Below are 25,576 nucleotides of genomic sequence, written 5' to 3'. Positions count from 1 at the left end.
AGGTTAATAGGTGACTCTAAATTGGCTGTAGGTGTGAATATGAGTGTGAATGGTTGTCTGTCTCTATGTGTCAGCCCTGTGATAGTCTGGTGACCTGTCCAAGGTGTACCCTGCCTTTCACCCAATGTCAGCTGGGATAGGCTCCAGCTCCCCCGCAACCCTCAAGAGGATAAGCAGTTACAAAAATGGATGGATGGATGATCTGTAAAGTCACTTGTAATTTTAGCTGCCAAGTCAACAGCAGAAAAAGGTACAATAAAAAGTATAATAAATTTCCCATGAAATATTTTGTCTGGTAGAAGTATAAAGTAGCATAAAATGGAAATATTCCAGTCAAGTACACAACTTCAACATCGTTCTTAAATACAGCACTTGAGTAAATGTATTTTGGCAGAAGGCTCTGATGGTCTTGCATCATCAACATGTGATTACAAAACTAAAAATCTTATCCTTGAATCATGCTTATCACAGTGAGAAGCTCAAAAAAACACCTGTTTGGCAGGCTGGTATATTCAGCTGTCTTCTTTTGGCTAACCCTCCTGTTTACTAACCTCCACACACTCACACACACACATACACACACACACACACCTCACCCATCAGAGGTTCAGTGCACTGCTGCATCTCCTGCCCCCCTCTCTGAGCTGCTGTCATCCATCTTTTCAAGTGCTGGACTCCACAGTCACTGTGGCAGCGCTGCTTTTAGGTGCCGCTTAGCCTACTTGGTTGGAGCCACTGACAAGCAGGCAAATAGACCAAATTGGATGGATGCAGCTTCCCTCGCCAGCAGAGGCGACCCTAATAGTTCACTTCAGATCTCAGCTCAGCCCTCTCTCTCACATCTGTCACACACACTCGCACAGAAATAAAATGTGCAGCCTCTTGTTTTCAGGCTCTCAGTCCCAGTGTTTTCCCCTTGTTTTCATATCCTGCCTTCCATCTGCTTCTCTTCCCTCCCTCTATCTCTCTCCATAACTCTATCTGTGTGATTGCACACAGCACACCGCTCATGCTCCAGCACAAACTATGCTGCAGGTCTCTGCGGGTGGGCAGCAGAGGTTGAATTTCATCATTTCATTCACTGTGTACATTCCGCAGGTGTGCAAAAGGTTACAATAGCAGAAATCGGTTTTGCAATCAGTCATTATCACCTGGAGACATTCAGTTATTTATATCCTGGATGAAGAACGGGCCCAAATTTGGCATTTCTTCTACAGGTGGGACTTTCATTTCACCACTCTCTGGTGCTATTCAGGAAGGAAGGTTAATGATTATATTGGGATGTTGGGATGAGAGGATGTAACCAGTGGTGCAACTGGTGTATAAATCTCCTCCAACCCCAGAGAAAAAGGTCTGATCTTTTTAATTAGATTCAGGTATTAACCACACAGCATTTGGTCTCTTAGATCATATTTCCTCCTCCAGCAGCGGGGGAGAGACTTTAAAACTAGTTTAATCTAGCTTCAGGATCTTTCTACGGAGAAAACAGACAGGACCAAGAAAGGTATTATTCCTTTTCTTGGGAGAAACTAAACAGCGGTGTCTGAAGACTGGAATTTAATAAACAATATTCATGCAGTGGATAGAATTCATGAGAATTCCTCTCTTCGTGTATTTTTCAGTGGGTTTGGATATAATCTGAAAGCACACAGCCCTTCCTTCCAGCATCCTGTAACTCATCCTCCCAGTGCTACGTCTGTGAGCGAGACTTTGTGGATCAGAGCCGTGTGGCCAAGCTGCTGTAACATCATGCCAGGTACAAAACTGACAGACACACCTGTCTCACCAGCAGTGTGTCATCCACTCAACTCCTCTCCATCCTGTGAGTCAGAGAGAGCTGCAAACTTCTGTCTGTCCAAAGAGAGACAGTGACTGAACTGAAAGAATAGTCAGAGCATAATGACAAGGCTGAGTCATTTATAGTGACCTTTGATCACTATTGTACGATGGCAGCTATGTGGGTGTTTCCCAGAAATTAGATTAGGTTATGAAAATGCTCAGTAAACAAACAGCTCTTAACTTCTAGTGTTTCTCGGTACAATGCATTCAGCCTGAGGAAATGCTGAATGTGTTTTTTAAGCCTTTTTAACATTTTGAAACATGAAGTTTTAACTAAGCGAGCACCATGGCTCTAGGGATAGCAGTGCCAGTCTGTCAGTCAGTCTGTCCACCACGTTGGTCCAATTTGAAATAGCTCAACAACTGCTGAATCGATTGCCATGAAATTTCGTACAATCATTCATTATCCCGGTGATCCCCAGTCTTTTCCTCGAGCACCACCAGAAGGTCAAAGTTGTCACTTATCCTGTCAATTTGTCTGTTGCCCTCAGGAGGAATTGTAAAAACTTAACTGATCCCCTGACCTTTCAAGTGGTGCAACCATTTGGATTGTAACTTAATATAAGACACAACACGCTCACTCATGATGAAACCTTTAAGACTGGTGTTTTATATGATGTGAACACATGTCATTTTGATGTTTGTTTGTTTTTCATGTTTTAGTGCTCAAATCAATAAGAATCTGTGCCATGAAAAGTTGTGGCTCCCCTGCTGGCATACTTGTTGTGTCGGTTGGGGTCACCTACAACTAACCCCATTTGTGTACGTTGTTTGTGACATTGAACAGACGCTAAAGAAAGGTGTCTTGCCAGACATGTCCATGTGGCAAAATGCAAACTGGAGTGCTGTTCCAATCTTAACTTAACTCTTGATAATAGAACTCAAAACCAAAACAAACACAAGTGCTTCTTCAGAAGCTCAGCCTCCCAATCTTATGGATGTGCATTGCCATGGCAACAACAGTAACAGCTGGATGAGCCATCTAATCAGAGTACGATATGGTGGAGTACACAGCATCTGCTGCCCGAGGGTAAGTAAACCTCAATAAGTAACGTTACACAGGTGAAAACGTGTAATTTCATGGGAAAGTTGCCTACGGGTTACATCTGTAACAGGAAACCGATGGAATTGGGAGCCGGCGATGTTTTTATTCCCACAGCTGGGGAAATCACAAGTTCGCACCTTTTTGGTATTCCTCTGTTTACCTACAGCAGCTGACGAGGGTGTGTCGTGAGCCTGAGCCAGTGTTTGCGCTGTAGTAGTAGGTATATATAGGGCTAGTACATCTTTTTCCTCACTAATAATAGCCTACTGGTTCTCTGTTGGAAACAGCCGATGAAGTTTTCGTTAGCCGTTGCTATCCTGCGCACCTGCACGGCATGGTGATGAACTGTCTGATTGATTTCTGTTGGCGTGCTGTCTTGCGGGCCTGCACGGCGGAGTGATACTGGCCAAAAAATAGTCCCAATTGATAGCAAGTTCTGACGTAATGCGGGGATGTTTTCAAATTATTGAAATAGTCTAACAAAACACATGCATACTTTTTTGTAGCTTAAAACCTTTTGGTTACGTGTCCCTCTTATATCTTCAGAACTACTTTTTCTCCGGTAAGTTACGGGCCATTTCTCAGAGCAGGAGGCTCGTTGACAGTAGTGACATCGTTACATCAGAACTACAAACGGTCAGCGTTTCACACAGCTTCATGTCGAAAAACCTGAACTATCCCTTTGAAGCACTGCGCTGTGTCTACCTGGGCCTACAAGCTCACAGAGCTGCTAGCATGGCTGTTGACTCTGAGGGCTCTAGTTTCCCGGCGCAGCGCAGGTGGCGCAGGGTGGTGAACCCCGCGCAGAGCTAGTTTCGAGCAACGCAACCCCAGGCGCGCTCGGTTTGGTAGTTTGGCAGACCAAGGTGCGCTGAGATGGGTGTGGCGGTGCAGCAGGGGGAGGTGTCGACAGATCCAGCTTGGCGCAGTGACAGATTCGTACCAAAAGGCTTCGCCGAAGGTGCACTAAAAGCTCGCCATCTGAAACCAGGTCTACTGTCAGCGCAGGGGGAGCGCAGCCGGTGTAAGCCGAAGTTTGGCTGACCGGCGGACAGTGCGCACACGTCACCAAAACCTCACAGGCAGGTTTCCAGAATATCAGGCACATTAACGATGCAATAAATAGCCACAAAACCACTATTCAATACAACTATCTGCAATCAGCACATAAATGTATCTCTATATCGACTGTCCCGTCACATCTGATGTCAGATCAAACGGGATTGGCACCGTTTGGCATGTCTGGCATGCGTAATGGAAACCCAACCTGATTTGATTAACACAGCTGCAAACTAATGAGTTCACATCCCTCTCAGCCAACCACAAACAGCCACAGCATCACATAGGGAGTATATATTCAGCATCTGTCATCTTAGAAAAGTCAAAAGAAAAGAAACAGAGTGAGACTGCAAGAGAGAAAGAGAGAGAGCGCGCGCGTGCACGAGAGAAACGCAACATAAATTTACAATGGTGGTGACCTCCTCACAGGCTACCTTTGCATCATCAGCCCGTGGAGGTCTGCTCGCAGTTCTGTATATTCGGACGAGCTTGGACCTCCCCGACCAAAACATCAGTTTCCTCCTGGGAGGAGTTTGGCCGTCTGACGCTGCTGCTCTCTTCTGCCATGGCGAATTGAGTAAACTCTCATTACACCTTCGCGCGGCGCATTTAAGGGTGAGGAGAGGGGCTCATTTGATTGGTGTGATGTGTGTAAAACCCACTCCATGCCTTCTCTCCTCCCTCTTTCCGACTTGCGCCAGTAGGAGGGACGGAGGTGGGATAGAGGAGTAGCTGCACTAGGGCGCACGGTGTGCCAAACTTACAAAATCCGCCTGGCCACAACCAGTTGGCGAAGCGCAGGTGCGCTGCGCCCCCACCGCGCCCGGTCTGCGAAACTAGAGCCCTGAATCTTGCTTTAACATCATGATGGTCTTTTTCTTCTTCTCTTCTTTTATTGGTAGCCTTACCTTTAACGGCTCATTACTGGTCAGCCTACCAACAATTACCACCCTCTAACCAGTACTCAGGAACCTACTAGAAACGATTAATCAATAATTTATCACAACTCAACAGCTAAAGTATTAAGACAGATAATTAGATTTTTAACAACTAGCTGGAATCAAACTTGTGGCCACTGTGGCAAGGACACTGTCTTTGTACATGGGACGCCCTCGCTACCTGCTGAGCCATTGCACACCCCAATTTTTAACAACTTAGTCCTCCACACCTCACATCCTCTTTATTTCCACATTTTGGAGGTATTAACTAACCATCACAAATTGTCACAACATCCACAGGGTAAGTTTTAAAAAGGGTGTTTAACTTTTACCTCTCTTTTTACTCAGCCTTTCTCTAAATCCCATTGTCGGATATATTTTGGAAAGATCTGCTTCATTACGTGTCATTAGTTAATGATCTTTTTTAAAGGCACGAGTATTAAAAATGGGACAATGGGTTTAGCAGAGCATACGTGCCAAATGAAGATAATTTCCCCATAGCACAGTTATCAGAGCAGCGATGGATACTCTAAATTACATTACTGCAAAGAAATATTTACCTTTTAGGTTTAAGGTACCATACCCTGCTACGGCTGCCATAACAAAATATACAGTGAACTGTCTGAGTGTTTCTTGGGGCAGAAGTTTCAGTCGCTGCTTGCATCTGTCTTTTCACAGTGTGGTTGTTATTCTGCCAGTCTCTGGTCCACTTTAAGAATGAAATGGGAGTAAAGCAGGAACCAGCATGTGTTAGTAATAAAAAATGTCATGAAGAAAATAGACATACACCTTCTCCTGTGGTAATCTGTACCATATGCCTCTAGTTCATCTGGGGGTTGAGCAAACTCACTCAGTTGGAGTGAAGGATGGAGAAGACGTCCAGCGTTCAGCTGTCTGAGTACAGAGTGTGAGTAAAGGCTGTTTGGCACCTGGACCTAATGTAAAAAATGTTGATTGATACCTAAGCAAAGTCTTCTGGTCTGGCACATTTCTCATTGACTTTCTCTCACATCACCCACACACTGCCCCGCCCACTCCGCAGTGCAAACTACAGTTACAGATTGTAGCTCGATTTGGAGGAGATCTATCATGGTTCAGGCACATGTGTCTGTCTGCAGCACGGGCTCGGCTGAGGCTCCCCGATGGGGGCCTTCCATGTCTGGATTGACAGAACTATTAGAGTGCTGCCAGACATGTAGGACGGGACAAGGTTACCTCAAGTCGGCACTTACTCACCATCAAGGCGGTGGCAGAATGTGGACTCATTATATCGCACTGTATAAGAAAGCTGGGCTGAAACAGAGGAGAAAGTGAAGAAGCACGACAGAGAGAATGAGAAAAGAGCAAGAGAAATGAGACAGAAGGGCAAAAAAAGAGAGGAGAGAGAAAATGGAAGACATCCATTTATTCACATCTTGATTAGTCTTATTAAAATCATCTGGCTTAATTCTACGGGTCACAAGCTCTAAATGAGGCAACTGCACACTGGAAAACAGCAAGAGGAATGGAGTGTTCACTTTTCTCAAACATGCATACGATATATATGCAATAACACACACATAATCCAAAGGTCAGTGCTCTGAGCTCTCATGGGAGGTAATGGGATACTGGTCCGTTGGAACAGAATCAGTAGCGCATCAGCAGATTCAACGCCTCCTAGAATGCTACTAAGCCTCAGCTCAGTGTGTGCACTTCTTCATGTTGTTTACAAGCAGGCAGATGAACTCCAAAGACAACAATTAAAATGACTGTGACTGATTAAACTGCACATTTTGCATTTGCTGTCTCAAAAGTAAGTCTTTGCAAACTCAGTATATTAAATCAAAATAAAAATGAAAAGATCCGTTGTCAAGGTTTCCATAAAGACTTCCACAGAATGAGTATTTGATTAACTGATTCCAGTATATATTTAAATTGGATTTATTCAGACCAAAAGTAACTGTGCAGCTGTCAACAATAAATATAATGCTATAATACTTTTGAACATTACACATTATTTTTGAACGTTTATGAATAAATGTGGAATTGATTTACCATTATTGTAATCTTACTAAACGCAGTATAGGAGCTAAGTTGGCCAGTGTTGTGCACGTTCATACTTTACAAACCAGTTCATAGTTCAGGTCACACAGATTGAAATGAACTACTTCATGCTCAGGCACGGTGGTGCAGTGGTTAGCATTGTTGCCTCATAGCAAGGGGGTTCCTGGTTGGAACCCAGGATGGGGAGTTTGAACCCCTGGGTCTGTGTGGAGTTTTCATGTTTTCTCCGTGTCAACATGGGTTTTCTCTGGGTACTCCAGCTTCCTCCCACAGTCCAAAGACATGCAGGTTAATTGGTGACTCTAAATTGTCCGTTTGTGTGAATGTGATCATGAATGGTTGTCTGTCTCTATGTGTCAGCCCTGTGATAGTTTGGCAACCTGTCCAGGGAGTACCCTGCCTCTTGCCCAATGTCAGCTGGGATTGGCTCCAGCACACCTACAACCCTTAACAGGATAAGCAGTTATGGAAAATGAAAGAATGAATAGTTTATGTTCATAGTTCACACTTGGAATTTTGAATGAAGTTCACAGTCCCAGAAAACTAGTTCATGTTCATGTCCTCTGATTTTTTTTTCTTTAAATAAAATGGTAGAGAAAGATTTCTGCACACTTACATCTATGTAGTATCTCACTTTATTGTGTGGAAATCTTTCTCTACCATTTTGGACTCACTGATGTTTTTCAGCACCTTGCCAAGACTGAGTCGGGTGGAGCGGTAGCTTTTCTGCATTCTTTAAATAAAATAAAATCTTATGATATGATCGCAGATATTTCCCAAGATTGGTCAGATTCTTCAACTCGATGTGTCGTTTCAAATTCGTTGCTAATGTGCCTGACCTTCTGACTATTTTTTTTCAGACCTGGTGAGCACAATTTGCATAAAAATGTGAGGTTTTTTTTCCAGTACCTGTGTTGTCCACTAGCATTAGCACATTACCACAACAAAAGTCGTAAACTGTTGCGGGAGTTAATGATCTTCATGTTCAAGTTCATAAGTTGCAAAATGAAGCATCTTGTTCACTATTCAGCAAAATTTGTGCATGTTCAATGAATACGCTCTTTTGGTGCCTGCAAAACACTGATGTTGTTAAATTTCCTACAACAAACATGCAAAGTGCACTTATAATTTGCCTTTTTAGGACCCTCAATGCTGTTACTGACCTCAGTATTTTAAGCTGTCTACTGGTTTCTTTACCTAAATACACCTTAACAGACCAAAATGCATTGCAGCCACAATTGAATTTCCCCTCAGGGGGATTAATAAAATATATGAAATTAAATTAAATTAAAAATTAAATTAAGACCAGACCTGAGGGAGGGGTGCAACCCTTGAGTTTTTCTCAACTAGAAAAACTTGCTCTCTCCTAGTGTCACTGTCATTATCACCTGCACTACTGATCCCTAAACTTGCAAATCAATAAAACAAGTTTGGGCACATCCAGGGGATTGCTGGGAGGCATTATGGGAAATGTGGGAAAACCGTTAATGATTTGCATGTACTGCAGATGAGGCAGACTGAGAGGAAGTGGGTATATTGAGGTTGTCTAGCAGTTAAAAAAAAATGTATCTCAGATTGCAAACCACCATGCAGCTTGTAAAAGATTCAGCAGTGACACAACCGACGCAGCAGTGATCAACACAAACCAGTGTATGTATCTGAAGGTTATTACTGTGTGTCCTCCACTGAAAGGATTTCTTCTTCCATGGGAATGGTGGCATGTCAAAAGCAGTGTGTGTTCATATCTGCCACATGAACTATATATCTGCTCTTTTTACAGCTGATGTGCAGAGGAAACATGTATAAAGTGATCTGTGACAGACTGAGAATAATACAAGTTCCGCTCCCCACGATCACCTCAGAAATCCCAGACATGTTCGCATCCCCACGGCTTACTGTACTGTAGCCATGGATTATCTTGACTGCAGGAGAGTTGAACATTGGCAGCTCAGAGGATATATAGGAGCAGATTTTCTTCACCTTGACTAATCTTCTGTCAAAGGTTTAGGAAAGCCAAGGATCCAGGAACAACATATGAGTGACGATCTTTAAAGGAATCGTTTGACATCTTGCAGAGAGTAAGATGAAAAGATCAGTTCCACTTTCATGTCGGTTCATTAAATATAAGGCTATGGTTAGCTTTAGGGGTGTTGCAATAACTGCAATACTGCAATACCACGCTACTGGCAAGCCAACTGCAGGGGATGGCAGGCAGCTGCTACAACTGCTATGTTCATGTTTTGTTTTCATGGGAGTGCTGTGATTTAGACGGCTACAAAAACCAGCAGCATAATGAGCCGCCGAGTGTCTATTCTGTGCTGAGTGTTCCACCTTTAGTGTTAGTTTTTGGGGGGCGGGGGGGGGTTCGGTCGCCAAGAGCACTTTTTACCCAACTGTCAAATCAAAGTGGGGGAGGGGCGGGCATATAACATGATAACCAACCTTCACATCACTGAACAACAACAATAATGGAGGAGAAATTAATACTGAACCCTCAAAGACCGGCAGGTTCGTCCTCTCTCCCTAAAGCTTCAACCTTCCCTTCTTCCAGAGAGAGCAGACACTCTACCTTGTGCCAATATTTTTACATCTGATGATATTCTGTATCATAGCAACCAGTTGCAACCAAAGCGTCTCAGCTGAAGAAAATGCAGTGGCCATGATATGATACAGTACGACTCGATACAATATGATATGATACGATGCGATACAATACAATTTGATATATCTATTGTCCCCGTGGGGAAATTCATCTTGGACTCAGGAGCTGCACAAGTATTGCTGCCTTAAAATAACAGTCCAGAAGAAATGAAAAGCATATACAACAAAAAACACATACTACACAAAACAGTATGGCACATAACACTGGTACACAGCAGAGCACCATGAGCAGAACACAACACAACCTCTAAGTATCAAGAGGCTGGCACAACTTAATTTTTAAAACAGTTCAGTTTCAATGTGGGCATCCTATATCGTCTGCCCAAAGGTAAAAGCTCGTACTCAGCGAAGAATGTGGGAAGAGTCAGACAGTATTCTCTGTGCTTGTCTGAGGCCTTTATTGCGCCTCATGCCTTTTTGCATTCTGCATTTAACAATCAACAAGTATTTCATTTGTTTTAAATCTGTATCATCTATTGTGTCATTGAAAAAGCAACAATAAACCTAATAATAGCCTAACAATAAAGCTTTTGTATAAAACACTAAAATCAGGATACATGGAGTAATTGTGGAAAAAATAGCAATAATACCGCATATCATGCTGTTGAGCCAGCCTTGATCATTGCAGGGGAAAGTCCCTCATCACAACATCCCTAGTTAGCTTATCTTAGCATAAAGGCTAGAAAGAGAGGGAAACAGCATCTCGTCCTGTCCGAAAGTAGAAAAATCCACCTACCAGCATCTCTAAAACCTCATCCTGGCAACCTCAGAGTGACAGGTATCCAGAAAGTCACTGCTGCCCAGCAAAGAAATAGCTGCACACATAACGTCCCTGTTTACATTTGACGTTTTTACTTTTTTTTTGTGTGTTTGGACTAAATGAATGACTATAACATGTTAATTAGCGGGGTGCTACTAGAGGGATTTTGCCTTTAGACAGTCTGAAGCTAGACCTTGCCCTCTGTTTACAGTATATATGCTAAGCTAAGCCAAGCTACCCATCTCTTAGCTGTAGATTCACATCTAACATACACACAAGTGGCATCAATGTTCTCATCTTGCCCAGCTGGCACCTGACATCAATATGACGACAGAAAGGTGCTGGACTCTTATGTTCGACAGATGATAAATTTTAGTCGGAATTAAAATTGGGTTGATGATATTTCAAATGTCTAATGACTTTAAAATTTCATGATGTTTGAACATTAACATGATGTTTTGCAGACCTTGGGTTTTGTTCTCCATACCTCATGACTGAATGTTGACACTCTATGTCAAGATGACGTTGGCATGAATGTCTGGAAGACATTGGATTTAGGTTAGCCCACTGAACAACACAACTTAAAACCAACAAAATGTCAACGTCATTTGTCAACGTCAAATTGACTTTAGCATTGGACATTGTCCTGACATTGAATTTTGATCACCTGACATCACAACCTTAATTCAACCATATATCTAACAACGTGAGGTGGCCAGCTGGGAACTCTCAGCAAAAAGAAGTACATTTCCCTAAATGTCAAACGAGACCTTTAACGGAATCCACTTAATATTTTCAGCTCTGACAATCACTAATCCACACTGTGTGAAATAATGAAGCAGAAGCGAGTTTAACTAAAAGAGGGAACAGTGGGAGCTCTTCTATGAGCGTCTCCATCCATCTCAAACAACTCATCTAAGCTGTTCTCAAATATTCCTCAATTGGTGCTCTGGCCAGATAAGAGCTCCTCTTCACTGTGATTCACTGACTGACTGACGGACGGACTGGTGATGTGTGATGCTGGACTGCTGGTTGATTTGGGGAAATGATGTCCTCATATGACAGTATTATTAGCTGAGGATTACCACGCACACACCCAGAGGAGGCGAACTGTCACTGCAGATGGTTTTCTCACAAGTAATGAACTTATCAGCGATGTTGCTGCTGGCAGGCCCTCTGACTGTCATTTTTGTCTCACTGTGATTAAACAACAACAGGTAACATGATGTAACCACATTAGCAGAGTGCTGCTTGTGACTGGTGCTGGCTATGGTATAAAATGGCACTGTGTATTTGCTGAAGACCTGTCAGCATTTATCTGATGTAAGTTGTGGCAACACTGTGCTGTGTGTGTGTATTTGTATGTGTTATGTAAATATCTTGGAATTTGTATCACAGTTCGCCAACTATGAACCGAGAAGTATTGCGACGTGTCCTGACGTGCAGCTTTCAATATCAGACGTATCGCATTTCTGATGGTGACAAGACAGTTCCTTTGAATTTTGCTCACATCAAAGAGGGAAGACAAGTTAAAAGCTTGTTTGCCCATATCTTCTTCATAATTTCCAGCCAGACTGGCTGTCATTTAAACGGGATCAGTTCCCTCTCTCCAACAATAGGAATTCAGAGCTGCGAAAACACAGTGCAGTAGATACTGATGCTTCACCAAACTAATCCACTTGCTGGTACTTGTTTGCCCAGAGTCTTCTTCCTGCTATAATAAGAAGGAGGCATTGCTTGTCTGGGTCTCATCTGTCACCCACAGCTTCTCTTATGGATTTTCCTGTTTTGATCCTTGCCATCTGTGCCTCTTTCTCTCCCTCTGGTTTTCTTCCAAAGTCGACATCATGAACAATTCATTCTTAGCCACGGCTTCACTGGATTTGGCTCAATAGTGCAGAGTAATTGTTAAACTATTCTGGTCTAGCGTTTGGTATATTCTCATCGTCTAAAACTAAGAGCTAATACAGAATTTGCTACCTGTGCATCGGAAGAACTTACTAAAAACTTAGTCATCCTGGAAGATTTTATCCAGAGAGGAACAAATCTCTCCCAAAGACAGAAACAAATCAGCTGAAGCTCCGTATATATCACCAGGAAGACAAAAATACAGAATGTTTTTCACTCACAGTAAACAGGAATCTAAAGAGTGGATTTAAAACACACTCGCTGAGCTGACATTGTCAAGGCTATATGGAGTAAATCTCAATGTGGTGTAAAAGGTCAAGCATGAGAATGAGACAAATCTACAGAAATGAGTCCCTCCTGCTGCAGCTCCAGCAGTGTTTCTCCTCAAATGACATCACAGAGTGGTGCTGTAGTGTTTAACCTTGAGGAGGTATCCACACAAATTGATTAAACTGGCACAGCTTGCAATATTCTGTCAAAATCATGGCTCAGTGAAAGGATCCTCAATAGGAGGATACCATTTTTTTGTGTATTTATTGTGTAAAATGGCTGCAATCACATTCATATAGTGGCTGAGCTTAATGCCAGTTCACCAGCTGCATTTACAACGTATCAACACACACAGCAATGAGTGACATTGTGCAACTGAAACTTTTAATTCATCCTCAGAGGTGCATGAGAAAAAAAGACACTCGATCTATCGCGGGCGCTGCCAGCTGGGTGCAGAATTAACTGTATTCTATTGCCTGTCTCCTCTTAATCAAGTGAAGTAAGCTTGGCTCGAGCTCTCCCTCATTGTACCAGACTCCATGTCACATCAACATTCCTCATTTCCCTCCCAAACTCACAATTAATACCAGATCTGCTCCTGGGCCGTGTGTGTGTGTGTATCCCTCTTCTGTCTGTGTGTGCTGCTGCCTTATATGCCCATGTGCATGCTGCTGTGTAAGGGTTTCCCTAGCACAGATATCTCACTCCCAGACATAATGGGGACTGGTCTCCACCGGTACAGAGTGGTACCGCTGCAGACCGCAGTCATTCCTGTCTGCCTGCCTTCCCCACAGCATGTGTGCACCAGGCACCGACCTCAGCTATTGGATACGAAACAAAATACCTGTGAATGGAATGAGACCTGCACTCGTTCACCCCTGTGAAGCGCCGAACTGAAAAAGCAAAAAGCTACACATAATATCGTCAACAAGTGCCTCATTCGTTCAGTGTTTGTGTTTGGGAATTTTCCTGCTAAGTGTAGTGTACACGTCAGACTTTAAAAGGAAAATCCCACCTCAGTTACACACTTCACACTGTAACGGTCCGATGGTTTCCAAGGGAAGTGCTACAGTGCTGTGATTTACTATTTTTGTGTACACCCACTTTACCCAAATGTGCATGTTCAGTTGTTGATTTTCCACATTTCCCAGAGTGCCTCTTCACAAGATTTAGAGAGGTGTGTTCTTTGTGCTGCAAGGACTGTGTGTTTTCCACGCAAGAAAAGTAAGAGTGAAGACAGAACAATGCCACAGAGCAGCATGCCCAGTTGTTCAAATTACCTCAAATTACCCCTCAACAGGGTTATATTTCAGATGCTGCTGGCAACAGCTCCACAAAGATGCAAGCTGTGGCTGCATTGAATTTCGACCGAGGCTGCCGTCGGTAGAGAAATATGTCTGACAGCTCCGTGATAGATTGCTCTGTGAATGATTGTTGAATGTCAATGCAAAATGGTAGGTCTACAAAGAAACCCTTGCCTCCTCATTCTGCAGGACGGACAATAAAAACACATTCACGTTTTCTTTCATATGTTTAGATAAGGCACAGGTGCAAGCACACTAATGAAAAAAATAGCATATATGTTGCACTGCATGAATTTTCGCTTCCACCAGTTTCCATCACTGGTCCCCACAACTAAAAGAACATTAGATAATATTCTATATAGGCTAGTGCTCTACTGTATAAAAGAATTTCAAAAGAACTTTTTACAAAATTTTACAAATCCAGGTTACAAGCTCATTCATTGTTGTGCATGCTTTTTTAAACCTTGGTTAATTGATTTGTTTGGCTGCTTAGGGGGAGTGGATCCAGCTGCAAACACAACACTGACATATCATTTTATGAGGAATTGCCTAGGAGCTGCAGACACAAAGCAACATTAGCATTAATTTGGAGTCCCCAACTGTCAACCTGACGAACATAACTCCAAGATTCACTTTCATTTTAGCTCTGTTATGTTGTCATGGTGTTGCCTCCACCAACTCCAGGGGGAAATATCTGTCTTTTTAGCTGCTAAATGCTCCCCTATGTCACTAACGTTGCCTGTGTGCTGTTTGGATGCTGAGTAGATAGTGTGCAGTTTGTTTATCGCAACTTTGGTCACTGACAGCTGCTGGAAACAACACAGATGAGAAAGATTAGCCTGAACCAAAACACAAGAGTTTAACCACAAAAACCAAAATGACAAGCTAAAAGAAGCTACATTACAAATATCTGGCTCCAGCGTAGAGGATGTAGGGGCATTTATTGGCAGACATGGTATATATTATTCATAAATGTGTTTTCATAACTTTATAATTACCTGAAAATAAGAACTGTGGTGCTTTCATTACTTTAGAATGAGCCGTTTATGTCTGTATTATAGATCTGAATAATAACTGGGATTATGTTAGGATTACGATGGCACCTATTCATTCCAATGGAGTTGCTTGCCTGGCTCATATGCCAAAAAGTTTTCTAGCCTCCAGGTTTACATCCGTGGTATGTGGCCCTTTGAATATATGCAGTACTGTTTCTTCTGCTGACCCAACTCGGCTCAGCGACCTCACATTGTGGTGACATCACAGATTTTTAAATCTCTTTTCTCGGCTTGAGGAAAGTCTTACAGATATATAACCACCATGGCTAAAAAAATCAGAGTAGAGTCATAACTGACCATGTTTGCAGTTTGAGATGTCCTGTCAACAGTTTTACAGATGTCTCTTTTACAAAACTGGCCTATGGGGAAAATACTTCTGGGCCACAGGGGATTTTTTTCACTGCAGTACTGCAAGTGACCAGTAGGAAAAAAATGCTGCAAGGGTGAGCAGCTTATCTGGGGGTTTGAGCTACATACATTGTGGGTTCTCTCCCGTTAAGTCCGCCACATTGTTCTACAGTAGCCAAGAAGGTACAAATCAAAAGCCCCTTTTACACTGCCAGATTTTCCGCGAATGTTGGGCCGTTTTGCCGGCAAGCTGCGAGCATTTAGACACACAGAGCTGGATTGGCGAGTTGATCTGAGGTGCCCAATTTTCTGCCTCATAGGGTAGTCATATTGGCGGAACCCTTTTAGTTTAAACCGGGGCTGGTGAAGACTTGTGGGAGGAGCTGTTGATGACGCTGCACGTGCGAGGCACTGGCGGTGGATAAACAGGGAACAGCTGATAGCAGGAATTAGAGAGCAGCTAGTAGCAAGAGGGAAACACAAACCTGACAAACACTGTAAAGAAAATCAACTGGGGAGACGAGGAATAGCGCGCCCTCCTTGTCCTCGCAAACAAAGAGGCCATTAACCGTCAGATGACGAGGATGATGAAGGACGGGCCGACTTATGAGAGAATCGCCGAAGGACTAAGTAGCCGCAGCTTCCCTCCCACGTCACTGTTTACGTCACACTCTGAGCTACACGTTTTGTTACTTGCTCACGCCCCCCATTGCCCCAAAAAAGGTGCATTCTGTATAAACAAAAGTAGGCAGGCGGCATTTTGCTGCACTCCCCGATTTTGTTTTTATATTGCCAATGCTGAAAAAATACTGATTGGGCTTTCCTGCAAATGTGCACAACTCCTGTCTAAAAAGGGCTTCTGACTGGCTCTCGATCAGGCCATTCATGTTTTCACATCAGCCACTGTTGTTCTCCTTCACGCTTGGCACTCAGGGGAAGTCTCAATGTTGCAAACCTCCCCACTAGACACCACTTAATCCTACACATTAGACCTTCAAACTGTTAAATACTCAACCACTGTATGTTCACTGGCTAGATACTGACTTTCTGTCTGATGTTTGGTGTCTGCATACAGCTGCCTGCTAAAGCTGAAACTGATGCAAATGAAACTGGTGACAGTTAACCAAAACAGTAGATTTGCAAACCAGAAACCTGTAACAATGAGCTGAAAGACATTTGAATGCTCCGTAAAGCTGACAGGAACTACAGAGTGTGGGGATAATTCTCTGCAAGTCACTATGCAAGAACCCTTTTCATGTTACACATCAATTCATCAATATAAAAATATCGATAATAGCAGCTTTAAATATGTCAAATCATTTTCCCACCAGTGTAAGGTTACCTGGCACAAAGCTCCAAACCAAATGGTCTGCTGGCGCTGGGCTGCACAATGGTTTGTTTTGCTAAAAAAATGTTCTGTTAACTAACTCAAGTGTAGCTGCAGTGTAGATATTTCAACATGAAGTCATGCATGTTTGCCCACCTGGCCATGTGAATAAGAAAAAGGAAACGCCACCATAAAACAAAATGAGCCAAGACCTACAAGGTACATTACCTACACTTGATGTTATGACTTTAGGGTGAAATTTTCCTTTAAATCTTTCACCCAAACCAGCTCTGCCCAGACTTGAAAGTCATCTCACACCTAAAGCGTGATTAGAAAATCGTCCTTGGGGTGGTACACATCCCTGAGCGCTGGATATCATGTTCCACCAGACATTTTCTGTGACATGCACGCATCGTTAAGGAAATCAAAGAATCACTGTGTAGCTGGGTCTAGTGGGAGCCATAAGAAATATCCCACCATATAGAGCAGTTTCCTGTTCTGACAGGATACCACAGCCGAAGAAGGGAAACCCAACACCCACCTGCAAATAACACTGACTCAGACATGGTGAGAGGAGCCCCTGACATCTTGGTGTATGTGTGTGAGTGAGTTTGTGTGTACTGGGCTTGTGTGTGGGAGGCCTGCCATATGCTGGATGTGCCAAAGCAGAGCTGTGAGGTGTAGTAGGTGTATAGCAGACAATATAGCATGAGGTAATTATGGATACTGTGCAGAGGCCTGACACATCAATTAATGAAACAACCAAGAATAAGTTTTCCCATTTTTGATGAATTAGCTACAAAGAAATGCATCCAGGCATAGCAATATATAACATACAGCACATACAGAACTTTACTTACACCTACACAACACAGACTCTAATTACAATCAAACTACTTTTCTATAATTGATCACTCTTGAGGGTTTAGAGAAATAATTTGATATTCTGGAAGTGTATTGCTTTCTTGCTGATTAGATGAGAAGATAAATTAGGCTCTAATGTCTGTATGGTAAATGCATCAATACAGCTGGCAGCCTGTTAGCTTAGCATTAGCTTAGCATTAGAGGACTGTTTATTGGCAAGAAGCGACAACTTCCTGAAGTCTTGTCGTCACCATGCTGTTGCCAGGCAGCAAGCCGAGACCTGGGGAACGGCTCCTGGCCAAGAAATGGTTGTGCCAAAAATTCCTGCTCTGCTGAAATTCTCAGGGACATAACCCGTGTAACACCACAACGTGTTAATTAGTTAGATTAAGAGTCACTGTCAGGGTGGACTTGGTTACATTTGGACAGAGCCAGGTCAAAGTCCTGCATTAGATCAGATACCCAATGGGTGAGGTATTTTGTCTTAATTTTCTTTCTGGGTTCAGTTCTGGGAATAATAATAATCTACTTTGATATTTTAACGTTTTTAATCCTCTGATTGCTGACTTTGTCTTTTGGTTTTGTCTTCTGCACCACCTGCAATATGAGAGCTGCTTCAATTAGGTGCGTTAATGTAGAGATGTGCTGCTCAACATTACGAGAATATGCAAAAATTCTTAATCTAAATTGTATTTCTTTACTTACCTGCTTTTTAAAATATATGATCTTATTTTCAAATGTGTGAAATGCCCCAAAATGATCACTTTAAACATGCTGCCTAACCTAATTATTTGAACAGAGCATGGTTATTATTGGATTTGCGAGTTGCAGAATTAATTGGTCACATGTGCAGGTGGGTGAAGTATTGCACGTCGCGGATTGGAGCGGGTCGTGAAAATCACACCTGTGCAGCACTCTGAGCCAGCCTAGCCGTTTCCTTCCTTTTCCAAGCTTTATGCTAAGCTAAGCCAACTGTCTGCTGGTTGAGGCTTTATCACTAATGTACAGATATGAGAGTGGTCCCAATCTTCATAGTTAACCCTCGGCAAGAAAGCCCTTCCCAAAATGTCAAATTATTGCTTTCTGTGTACGAAAGAAAGCGTGCCCAAATTATTGAGCTCATTATTACATGACAGAGGCTGAAAAGTTCATAAAGTAACTAGCTTATTGACTTTGTAGCAGCACAAAAAGGAAATCAGCTTTGGCGAGAGAGATGCAATAAAGACATTCATAAAGGCCTCCTGACAAAGCCGGGTCACCGGCGTTAGCATAATATGGAAAAATCACCTCAATTGCTCCCACTTGGCAGAGAGAGACGGAGAGAATGGATGGAGCAATACGGAGGTTCAATTTGGCAGGCAGTGGTTCGGTTAAGGTCAACCCACCCTCGGATTGACTGGCTGTTTGGTTTTACTGGGAAGACAACGAATGATGCGCCTGCACCTCGGCCTTATCTGTCACTGCAGATAGAGGGTATCTTGAGGTTTAGACATCCTGCAGTGTCACAGTATGAAATGTGATGGAAATCTTCCACCTATATGGAACTTCCTATATTAACCCAACCAGTCATCCTCTAATGCCCCAAGAGACGCACATGTCCACTGTCTTTTAACCTATCAGTCTTAAACCTGCAATAACTGACTTTTTGGTGTCTTCAGGGGGCAGCAGAAACCAGCTGTGAACATACTGACATATCAACCTTATGGCAAACTTAAGAGGGGACAGTGTTGGTGGGGAAAAAATATCAGACACACATAAACATGTGTACGCCCAAACAAACTAAAAACTCATAATAATCTTAAAATAGTGTATATACTTTTTGAATATCCTGAAACTTAATGCTGCATTAATTGAATATTTTTTGCCATTTGGGGACAGCAGATAAAGATAACCAAAGACATATTACCTTTATGTTGAAATGGACAAACATGTTAGCATATTTATACATCCAACAGACACAGAGCAGCATTAGCATTCATTTTTGGAATCATGCTTCTGGCCACCTGGCAAAAATATGTCCAATATTCACTCTATTTTCAGCTGTCTTTCGGTCTTGGCTCTGCAGCCGGTAGTGGCGAAACCGGCTGCAGCGTAACCACTCGGGACCACTTAAAGTGGTTATTTTTACCACTGACAGGCTCAGATTGTTATTATATGTGTCTGACAACTTATGAAAAGGATCCCTACAGTGACAGACCTTTTTGATAAAGAGTAAGATCCTTTTTGATTATCCGGAAACAGCCCCAAAATCGTGACTGCCCATCCCACCAGACTCCATTTAAAAAAAACAGTAATTTTAGCATTAATAGAGCTAGCATATTTTCAAATCTAAATTGGTTAATTAAGGGTTAATTTTAACCAAACCACAATTGGTGATTGTTGGAGTGGTGAAAACATGAAGTAAGACAGCTTTTGTGAGTTTTGTTTTGCTCCTGTGAAGTTTTAATGACGTGTGTTTTACAATGATAAAATTACTGTTTATTTAAATGGAGTCTGGTGGGCTTGGCGCAAGCAATGCCCTGGTTAAACAAAAGATCTTAACCTTAAACAAAAAGGTCTATCTCTGTATGGGTCCTTTCCATAATGTTGTCTGACACTTAGAATAACAGGTTGAACCTGTCAGTGATGAAAACAAGCACTTTTATTTGACATACATTGAGGTTGCACTATTGCCCCAAGTGGTTACATTGCAGCCTGTTTTGCCACTTGTGGCTGCACCGGTCTTGCTAATACTGGACCAGTGTCAAAAATTGTTGTCACCACAAGTCTTAGACACAAAAACATGAAAAATTAGGGTCCAGGTTAAAAAATACCGAAGTTACCCTTTAAGGGAAAATCTGTCTCTTTAGCTGCCTAATATTTCACAGTGTACACCAGCTACAGTCATCGCTCGCTAGCTGAATATTGCTAGTTGCTAAGTGTTGATACTGTTGTGCAGTCTGAAAGCAGTGAGAATAAACCAAAGCAATAAAGGTATGTGCTGGAAAACTAAACCAATTAGTACAATGGCACCATAGCCCTCTTCACTTTCTTCGCCATTTTTAAGATAATTTTCATGCCAGTAATTAATTACTACCTAACGGACAACACCATACTGAATGGCAGCATGGATTTGATGCACTCTGCCAATTTTCTGGCCTTGGGCATTGCATCAATATTCCTCATGCTCCAGACATTTTTCTTGCATCTCAACCTATTCACCGGTCCAATGCACCACTGAACACTCACCGCACCTCTTCTACAGCTGAAACCTTACTGCATGCCAAGTGGCCTCGTGAGTGTGCAGAGTGACTGAATATTGCCATTCAATACCTTACAGTATGTGCTCGTACTGTAAACTCTGCATTTCTGCACTGTGGGTCAAGAGGAATATTATGATACTATATGTTGTCATCACTACAAATGAGCATACATTTAAGTGAGTCTAATTCTGACTGTGCAGCTGAAGTCTTGCAGCCGTGTGCTGTTGTAAGCAAACACACATGGAAACAGAAAACAAGCTGTTTGTTTAGCAAAAATGTTTCACTGTCCCTTTAAAACAAAGAGGTACATTGAACTAAAGTGCTCTTCTCATGATGTCAGGCTTCTGTTGGTGATTCATCAATACGGCCACAGAGTCTCTCTGAGTTTCTCTCCCTCTCTCTGCCTGTCTGTCTCTCTTTCTCTCCCTCACTCTATAACTCAGTTTTATTCGCATCACTCTGCATAATGCATGATAGCACATAGGTCCCCCAAGGCCTTTCATTACGTAAACCTGTTGCAAGAGGAGCCACAGCAGCACTTTTACAACATCCATCAAAACAGGGGGCAAGCATGTGTTAGAGTGCTTTGTGATGTATTGCTGTTTAAGCAGCAGTGAAGTCTGACTGCAATTACACTTACTTTGAAAGCACACACCTCTAACTATTTCGAAACACTGGGAAAGCCAATTGTGAAAACTACCGGCGAGGTATTGTGTGCACCGGAATCAGCAAATGTGCACAGGAATGAAAGACATCCTTCCTCTCTGGGTGAAAAGAATAAGACTCACCTCTGCAGGGCATTATTGCAGGAAAACCAACAGGGAGAGCCCCTTTTACTGAAAGCTCTCAAAGTCAGACTTCAAGCCTGAGGATATCAGACCCTGCTTCGTCATTTTGTGCATTAACAAAACAGCCACATACAGTATAAGAGGGATGTCAGAGAATAGCATCTGCAATGTAACACTGCACAGGAGACAGAAGAGGCGAGCTGGCCTTAAGAGGACCACTCTCTCTCATCCTGATCCACTCATCATCATCACCTGCCTGCAGCCTCTGCGGCTCACTCTGAGAATAGGAAGCACTATTTCATCTGCAGAAATGCTCTTTTAGTGTTGAGCTAAAGTTCATGGTTCCACAACAAGAAAGAGACTGTGGCATGACCTTTGCATATAAGAGATGTGGAAGCAGGTGTATCAGAGGGAGGCTTTATATAGATCCGGGCAGTATGGTGCAGGTAAAACTTGCTTGGATCAGTATCACCTACCATGTTACATAAATATATGGATGTCTGGAGTAAATCCAAAGAAGCCATTACCTTGTTGTGCTGATATAAATATCTGCTGTGAGATGAGAGGGGAAACTTTACAAGTTCAGCATGGGGATTTAGAATCTGTGGATGTTTGGTAAGGACATGAAGTGGAGAAGGATCCCTGTTGCATGGACTTACAGTACTCACAACTCACCGCTTGCATTCTTCCCACAGATCAAGTGTTGCCAGTGCTGCAGAGACCCCCATATCTCTGCGTCAGTGTTGACGGCCTGCTCCAGGGTCTCCACTGTGAACTTGGGGATCCCGTTATCACGCTCCAGCAACGCACTGCGCAGCACCCGCGCGTACACCTCGCGGAAGAGGCTCTCCATGCACGCGGCCAGGTAGATCGCGGCGTGCTCGTGGATCCTGACCGCAATTTTGCTGTCGACCATCCACCTGAAGAACTTCCCCACGTTGAAGATGAGTCCGCAGCGCGCCGACTTCCCGCGGCAGAACTTGTCCTCCTCCGTGCTCATGTTGTACAGGGACAAGGCACTGAGGGCCGCGCTGATGCAGCTCATCGAGACGCTCCACGACAGGACGATCTTTATGGCACTTTGGATCTCGTATTTGGTGCATTTGGCGTAGCGCAAACTCAAGCGCTGCGACTCCTTCGCGACCCTGACCAGGGCCCGGCTGATGAGCACCGAGAGCCTGAGCAGGACGTCCTGCGGGGGGGTCGGCAGGGTCATCTCCTCGTCCCTGCTCAGCGCGCTCGCCACTTCCCCGAGGCTCCATGGCACATCCTCAAGCTCGGGTAGTTTAGCGCACTGCCCGGTGCTCTCCAGGATCTCGGCGTCTTCGACCAGGACCGTGTTAACAGTGTCCAGGCTGTTGTGTCGACTGTGCATCGAGTCGGTTAAATGCCAGTAATTCCCCCCATGTGCCTCTGAGCAGCACAGCGACGCACTGGAAGATCTGAAGGAGTCGGCGGCTCCACCATAACCCGAGTCTAGCGTCAAATCCTCCAGGGTCCTCGCTACTGACTTGCTACTCCTTGCCATAACTGCACTTCATACTGTAAAAGAGGGCTTTGGGAAAGTGGAGGAAAATATTCAAGGCGGTGGAGTTTGAATACGCACGCGTCTGGCACGAGCTCTGCTGACAGATATTATTCTGCGTGCAGGAAAAGTCCATCCGAGGCTGTCGTATAAAGTTAAGGAGTAGTATCTCACTACAGTGCATCAACAATCACACAGTGCTGTAGCAGCGCAGTGCCTGACAGATGGAGGCGGGGCCGCAGAGACCCGAGAACAGCTGTCAGCCAATGGACTCTCGGGATGAAGCAGCAAGGAGTTTTAATTGGATCGCTTTAGAGGATCAATATAAAGTCATTGATGTAGCCCATGATTAGGCTTATTATTATCAATAATAAAAAAGGCAGTGTAAACAGCGAGCTCAGTGCTTGTGCCATACTCTATACCCTACTTTCAGGAAGTTTCTCAAAACTTTGCAATAACATAAACGCATAAATCCTGTCATGTAAAGGGACAATGTTTGAGACAGAAGTTGCAGTAAATAATAAATCACATAATATACAGTGGTGCTTTTATGTAACCATGTTTAGGGGACTAGTCCTCCAGAGGATCAGGCTTTTCAGATATTTTCTGAGGGGCCCATGTCTGATCGTAACATGACTCAAGACCATTAATAATAGATTGCATGCATAATGTATCCTTCTCTGTTCCTCTGGAGGATAACTCATTGAAAAGATCTGAATTACTTTCAAGGTCATTCGCTGGGATCACTTGCAGGGTCTAACCTTGCCATTTGGTTTTCTTCCCCCTAAACCCATAGGCTCTGTGGAATGGGTTTGACCCCCAGTCAACCTTAAATAAAAGCCATGATGGATGCATGTGTCAGTGCAATTTAAAAGATGGGAGCGATATTCTTTATTCTTTAACTGCAGCAGTGAGGTATTTGGTTTGAGTTAAATGTACTGGAAATAACTGCAGTCATACTGTAATACCGGCAAAACCAGTTCAGTGCAAATAACTGTAAAATGTCTCGGGGGTTGGCTCCGTGAACTGGAGATTGCTCACTGATCTGAGGGACTGTGGCTGCTTTACATCTGAGATGCAGTGGACTCTGCATTTGACAGCAGGTTGGATGTGTCTCTGGAGCAACAGTGAACCCTGGTGCTGTGCAGCCAAACTTCAGTTTATTTGCCAGGGAGAAATTCTCCAATTTCTGACAGTTAAAGAGACAACTGGAAATATTTATTCTTCACTGGGGATAGACATCTGTCACAAAAGATACTTAAGCATGTCACAGCAGGAAACACACAGGTGTAAATACTGAAATGAATGACGGCTGATTCGCATCTCGCTGCTTCAGTGTCAAGGACCTGGAATTGTGCATGCTGGCTCACTTTCACTGCTTACAGGGATACTTGAATAGAACAAGGCCATTATTTGTTACAAGTAAAATCTGTGCTTTTCCTATTATGACAAGTCAACAAGTCTGCTGTGGACAATACCTATCCGTTAATACATTACAAGCACATGATGCATGTCAATACACATACAAGAAAAAGGCATATTCACAATCTGAAGGTCACACAAGAAAAGGACAAGATGCCAGACAGTGCAGGATGTCTGAGAGAAAAAACGTGTTTCTCCAAAACCAACTTATGGACATGTTAAATGTTTTAGTAGGTTCTCTCTCTGCTCCAGTGTAAACAGAATACTATCCTCATACATAACTGCAAAGTCTTGAAGGGTCTGCACAGCACAGAAGGCAGCAGAATGGGAGAAGTCAGAAACACATTGGACAATAGAAGTGAAAGGGGGCACAGATATTCAGTAATATCATTTAAATGAAATAAAGGAGCGAGACAGGGCTTCATAACAATAATGCCCTCTGAGAAAGACCAAGAGACTGATTGATTTGTCTTAATAATGCTGATTTATCTAAGTAACCTCATTGGTCGCTCTATGACAGCTCTATGCTTTGAGAGAAAGAAAGACTTTGATGTTGGGCACCAAAGAATTTTTGGAGAATCAGTTCTTGTAAAAATGAAAGCAGCTAAATTGGGTTATCAAACTCACCTTGAAGGTCTTTGTGAGGATAATTTAATATCGCAGTTTCATCTCTAGGTTGGGTGCAAATTAGCCTTTCCGGCTGAGGGACTGCTTTAATCAAACTTAATTTAGAAGGAGCAGCATGTCAGAGGGAGCACAATTCGGAATGAGGTAATTAGAAAAAAAAGGTGATTTTGTGCCAAAAGCCATTTTCTAGTTAAAACCCACAGGAGTTGGAGCACAGACCGAGTGACACATTATCAGCATAGCTCTTGGGGAGGTAATGTTGGTCTGGCGGACTGTTGGTCCGTCCACAACTTTGGTTCAGACTTAAATATCTCTGAAACTGTCACGCTGGATTGAATAAAAATTTGGTACAGATATTCATTGTGCGGCACGGTGGTGCAGCAGTTAGCACTGTCGCCTAACAGCAAGAGGGTTCCTGGCTAAATCCCAGGAGGGAGCCCTTCTGCGCGGAGTTTGCATGTTCTCCCCATGGTTTTTCTGTGGGTACTCCAGTTTCCTCCCTCAGTCTAAAGACATGCAGGTTAATTGGTGACTCTAAATTGTCCGTAGGT

At 43.2% G+C, this 25,576-nt stretch overlaps 1 protein-coding gene across 2 annotated transcripts in view; it reads right to left on the bottom strand.

The window, feature by feature from the left end:
* Positions 1-23,821, bottom strand: part of btbd11b (BTB (POZ) domain containing 11b) — a 104,344-nt gene extending 80,523 nt beyond the window's left edge. For both annotated transcript variants that reach the window (XM_033622714.2, XM_033622715.2), the window contains exon 1: positions 22,127-23,821. In XM_033622714.2, the coding sequence (XP_033478605.1) occupies positions 22,127-22,979 (853 nt within the window). In that variant the 5' untranslated portion in view covers positions 22,980-23,821. The remainder of the gene's footprint in view (positions 1-22,126) is intronic.
* Positions 23,822-25,576: the final 1,755 nt, after the last annotated feature.

Source organism: Epinephelus lanceolatus, chromosome 5 (assembly GCF_041903045.1).
Source record: "Epinephelus lanceolatus isolate andai-2023 chromosome 5, ASM4190304v1, whole genome shotgun sequence".
NCBI classification, from domain to species: Eukaryota; Metazoa; Chordata; class Actinopteri; order Perciformes; family Serranidae; genus Epinephelus; species Epinephelus lanceolatus.
Note: the sequence above shows the minus strand (reverse complement) of the source record. Positions and strands in the feature narration are given on the sequence as shown.